At 35.6% G+C, this 5486-nt stretch overlaps 1 protein-coding gene across 1 annotated transcript in view; it reads right to left on the reverse strand.

Annotated features, from left to right (window-relative positions):
* The window catches only part of LOC112469042 (vascular endothelial growth factor receptor kdr-like), a 199235-nt gene that overhangs the window by 121953 nt on the left and 71796 nt on the right, over positions 1 to 5486 (reverse strand). The window contains exon 11 of the mRNA XM_025038493.1: positions 3587 to 3695. Coding sequence (XP_024894261.1) covers positions 3587 to 3695 — 109 coding nt within the window. The remainder of the gene's footprint in view (positions 1 to 3586; positions 3696 to 5486) is intronic.

Below are 5486 nucleotides of genomic sequence, written 5' to 3' on the forward strand. Positions count from 1 at the left end.
GTCTGCACATTTGTTTATTCCTCTCTGAGCCTCTCTGTCTTTTTGAGGATAAAGAGTAAAGCACAAAACAGTTTCTCTTTTTGGGCATCCAAGACAGGCACAGGAATTATGTGTGTCTGGGATATAAAGAGGTCATTCTGTTTTCTTCTGAATACAGAAGCTTCCACCTCCCCACCTTTCCCTAAACTGGGAGCCCATATTGTTCTGTTGGGACATTTTTCCATGAAGATTTCTCACTTCACTCCAGATGTTTCCCATGCAGCTATTATACAACTCAGGAAAGGAGAGAAGTTGCTATCCAGAAAAAAAAAAAATAGAAAAGACTGGCCTACTGCCTCTATTCTCAATGACTCATTCTTATGTATGTGTGGTAGTGGGGTCAATATTTGTCCACTCATGGACTCCATACCTACTATGAGACTTAATTCAGTCCTCTGTCTTCCAGTCCTGTCTTTTAGCACTCTTTATACTAAATCTAGAGGCACGAGGGCTATCCTGTCAAGCTTATTTTTTTGTATAGGACTTGAATGAGAGAAGAAGAGAGAAGCCAGGATGGTTTGGACTTAAACTGCCCTTCATTCTTCTTATCCATTCTCTGGCCTAACTATTGTTCCTAGTTTCTAGGCCTGTTGCCTCCTGAAATCATCCTAAAGTGTTTCCCGGTTGGCTTAGCTTTGTGCTATCTGAAAATGTTTAGTAATCTCAAAAATTATCACTGTGAACCCTCTTTTCTGATCGAGAAGACTAGTCTCAGAACAAATCCAAGAGCACATATTGTTATTTATATATTCTCAACCAGAGAAGGTATTCCTTTGTTCCACTTACGTAAATCATTCTTCCAATATCATCGTGACTTCATTCCTTTTACATTGTCTCTAGGGTGAAACATTCTCGAGGTTTCTACACAGAAGGCTTTCTGAAAGTCTAAACGAATTATGTTTAATGTTTCTTTTTTAGCTGCATATATCCTCTCAAATAATTCCCATAAGTTAGGCAGGCTTGAGTTCTGATGACAGGAACCATGAATAAATGACTTTCTTCGTGCGTGCATTTTCTGTGTGAACATTATACTGTAGCTTGCTGTAGCAAACAGTTCTAAGAAGTTAATCTCGATGAGGCCTATATGGGTGAGTTCTCCCCTGCAGGGTGGGTATGATGATATTTTCAGGAGTAGCAGTTTAGTATCCAAATAATCAACAATCAACAAAAACAAAAACAAAGAAAGTACTACTAGAATAAGCTCGAAAGCTGGGCCTTTACTCTAGGCTTCTGGAATCTAAGGGTCTAAACAGGCCCTTAACCCCTCTGGGGATAGAAGTATAAAGTATTTTCTGCTATACAGAAACTGTCTCTGGGTAAGCTAAAAAGGGACCTCCGTGGTGAATCATGACCTGAAGGTGAGCCAGATTTTCCAGCTTTATGATACCTTCCTAGGAGGTGATATTTTTTGACTTTTTAATAACTTAAAAAATAATTTTGAATATTTCAGCTTTGATCTAGCTGAGCTACAGAGAATCAAGTAAATTACTCTTTTCCCATTTTTAGACATGAGTATTAACAGGGGAATAGAACCCCTCTGGGGCTAGAGTTGTGGCAGCAGTTATCACAGAGTGAATATCCCAAGAGAAAAGTGACTTTTTTGTGCAGAAGCTAGGCCAATGGGTCTTTTTCCCTGACTCGCCAAGGATTTTTGTCTTCACAGTTTCAATCTTGGAAGAGGTTTTATATAGAAGTTGTGTCAAATTTCTCTATATGATGTCGGTTGCCTCAGAGTTTTAGTGAGCTTGAAGATTAAGCAAGTTGTTCAGAGCATAGACTATGCATCCATGCCACTTAGCTTCACCTCATTCTAGCTATATTTTATGTGTACTTCAGTCAGTTTATCTGTAAAATGATAACGGTGTCTGCTTAATAAGACTATAGTGAGGATTAGTTGTATTAAACCATTTGAAGCATATCGTACAGTGCCTGGCACATAAGAAGTGCTCAATAAATATTAGCTGTGTTGTTATTAATGTTTATTATCCATCTCCAAATGAAAGGCAGACTCATTGATCTGAGGTTCCCAGAAGCCCTTGTTTTGGTAAAGCCATGAACTGGGAACGCAGCAGCTATCTGCAACTGCAGCTGTTTATACCAATAAATTATCCACTGTGGTCAGTTCTCCAACTTCCCTCCATAAGTTTTACAAGCTCTCAGCTGAATAAAACTGCTCAGTTGTAGTAATTCTTCATACATGACTTGTCATGGTTAGCTTTCCATGGCACATCCTATTTTCTCTGATCTATCTTCCAGGAAAGACCATTTAGGAGTGGGATTGCCTTAAAAAGTAAAAATCTTCAATAAAGTTCCAACTAGAGAGCTTAATTTTTCTGTTTACCACTCTTCATTCCTGAAGATTCATTTGCTTTTATTTTCTTCCTTGAATGATAAACTACAGTGTGATCACCATTATACATCACTGACTAGTGAACAAAAGTATGAAACAGTCTAGAGATATTTTTCATTTTAGAACTCACTCTCCTGTTCAACAACCTTACCTCCACTTTGGTTTAATGAAGCATTCTGACCATCCAAGTACCTGATCTGCTCCCATTATTTCTTCTTTGCCTCACTCTGTCATGTTTCCCTATAATTTCCTTAGGAGTAAAATAAGATAGGAGGATGGCACAGAGAAATAAATATGTACTGATTGCCTACTATGACTCTGCCAAGTACTTCACTGCGTAGGCTACATATATTCTATCATTATTGTTTATGGCCAGAGAATGTATACACAATAGTTACCACTTATTAAGGACTTAATATATGTCAGCTCCTTCATAGATACTGTCTCATTTAATCTTCATACACTAATTCTCTGGAATAAGTGTCATTATTCCCATTGTATAGATGATAAAACAGAAGGTCAAATAGCTGAAGCAATTAATGAAAAAGTAGCAGAGGCAAGGTTTGAATCCAAAAAGATCCATCTGACTCTAAAGCCTGTGTTCACCCCCTACAGAAATATAGGTAAGTAATTAGCTTAAATTATTTAACTATATGTAAAACTTTTTAAATTGTTACAATAAATTATAATGCTTTTGGTTTTAAAGAATGATTAAATCATCATTGTTTAAGGCATAAGGAAATGAAATGACTAAATTATAATAAATTATTTAACAAGTTTTACAATATTTTAGAAAGCAACTCTTAATGTTTTATTCTTATCATTTATCATCTAGATTAATGATTACAATTTAATTTTAACCAATAATTGATAGAAGCAAGTTAAATCATGATATAAGGGAGGTGGGAATACTGTAAATCACACAAAAATACAAAGGAAAGTTATAACAATCAGATTCTGGTTAAAATGTTAATATCTAATACTGATTTAATGTGTGGCCTCTTCCAGGATATTTGCATTTCAGCAGAATTCTACCTTAAACTCAATTAATAAGCTTTCAATTATAGGTTCTCAGTCAATTTTGTAAGCACAGCTATAGTTGAACTAGCTGAGAAAAGGTATATATTTCCATGCATCTCTCATCATATCATAGAAGATCTTCCCTACCTTCTTTATCCTCTCCAGTTCAGAATTTACCTGAGACATAGAACTGTATACTTCTCTCATCAATGCCAACTTTGTTTACCGCTATGCAGTAGTATATACCAGAAATGCTGCTGGTCAGTATGGTCAGGGTGCTCAGAGTCTAAAGAGAGAGAAGAAATGCATTAGTCACAGTTTAAAAAAATATGGTAGTTATTAATGCTATTCACCAGATATTTCTGATTCTTGCCCCTTTCAGGCACAATGATTTTTCTTCCTGGATTCCTTCTAATATAGTGGGGCTATGTGACTTATTTTTAGCCAAGAATTTAAGAATAGAAATGATGTTGGTCCCTTCTAAGCTGGAGCACTTAATTGCTATGATGAAACCCTCCAGCGCTCTTTCTCTCTGACCATAACATCAACAATGTTTGAGATGATGGCTAATCTGCCAGCCTGCATCCATAAATGGATACAATTAAAACAAACAAACAAACAAAAAAATCTCTTGCTGATGCAATTGGATATATGGCATGGGCAAAATAGAAACCTCTTTGATTTTGAACTAATCAGATTTTGGAGTTGTTTGTTTCCATAGCACAACCTGGGCCATTTTGACTGATACATGAGGCTACCTGGGAAGTGAGGCTATATTTATTTATTCATTCATTCACTTAATAAACATTTTTCAAGGTCTTCTTTGAATGTTGATCTTTTGGAAAAGGACTGAAAATAAGAAATTATCCAATTTCTTGAGGAAACTGTTATAAATATAGAATCATTCACAAGTCTGCCATATAGGAGTTAATTTCCTAAGTCAGAATAAGTTTCAAAATACTAACACTTAATATTTAATAATTTTTACTCTGTTGGGTATAGTGATTAGTATTTTATATATGTTATCTCATTTTACCTCATTTAATCTTCCTAGCAACTTTTTAAAGTGGAAACTATTAATAAGATGTTTTTAAATCATGAGGAAAATGAGGTTTAGAGAGGTTAAATAACCCACTGAAGGTCATGAAGCTCAAAAATAATGAAGTGGCATTCAAATCTAGAACTATAGTTTGACTTGAAAACCCCTGTTTTCAACACTACATTTTACTGCCTTGAGAATTAAAGGTATTCATAAGAGATAATAATCACTCTGGCTAGTGCAATAATAAAAAAAATATGTGAGGGAAGTGGAAAATCTAAGTCTCATTTTTTAACCATTAGAGTTAACCTTTTTCCCATTAGTTGTTGGCTTAGAATGTCTCAGAAGTCTAAATTATTTGTCCTCCTTTCCTATTCATTGACTGTCATGGAAATAACCAATAGAAAGAAAATTAAGGTGGATGGAGAAAATGAGAGAAGCCTAGATAAAGACCAAACTAAATAAGTAGGCTCTGGAGAACAAAAGTACCTTATTATCTAGCAGTGGAACACAGGTAAAAATTCAGGATTCTATTTTCAAGAATGAATTTTTTCCTACTCACCTTCTCTCATTAATCATATTTATTCTATAACTAGTTTACAAAGAGGCTTACGGTGAAAATATGTACTCATTGATATTAACTAGACCAAATTATTTTTTTCCTTAGGTGTCCTGTCTCAAGCTATGGAGTTACAGGGTACATCACACTAGATAGTTGAGATTCATCAATTTAGGTTCAGGTCAAGCTCGTTACCAGAGTCTGACTGCTAAACAATATTTTCCTTTGAGGATTATAGTATCTTCAGGGTCTGTAATGCAGATCTTGAGGAGGAAATTTCAGTGACTACTTCTTCAACTGAGGAAGCCCTGTTTCCTACTATTGCCATTGACTGTGTAGGAACACTTGTATTCCCTTACAGTGCTGGTGTATAGTATGTGCCTCCAGAATTATTTATCCCCATTATGGCACTGTTATTTTTTAGAAAGAGAAGAGGGCGGGGAGAGAGAGAGAGAGAGAGAGAGAGAGAGAGAGAGAGA

Source organism: Pteropus alecto, unplaced genomic scaffold, assembly GCF_000325575.1.
Source record: "Pteropus alecto unplaced genomic scaffold, ASM32557v1 scaffold370, whole genome shotgun sequence".
Taxonomy (NCBI): domain Eukaryota; kingdom Metazoa; phylum Chordata; class Mammalia; order Chiroptera; family Pteropodidae; genus Pteropus; species Pteropus alecto.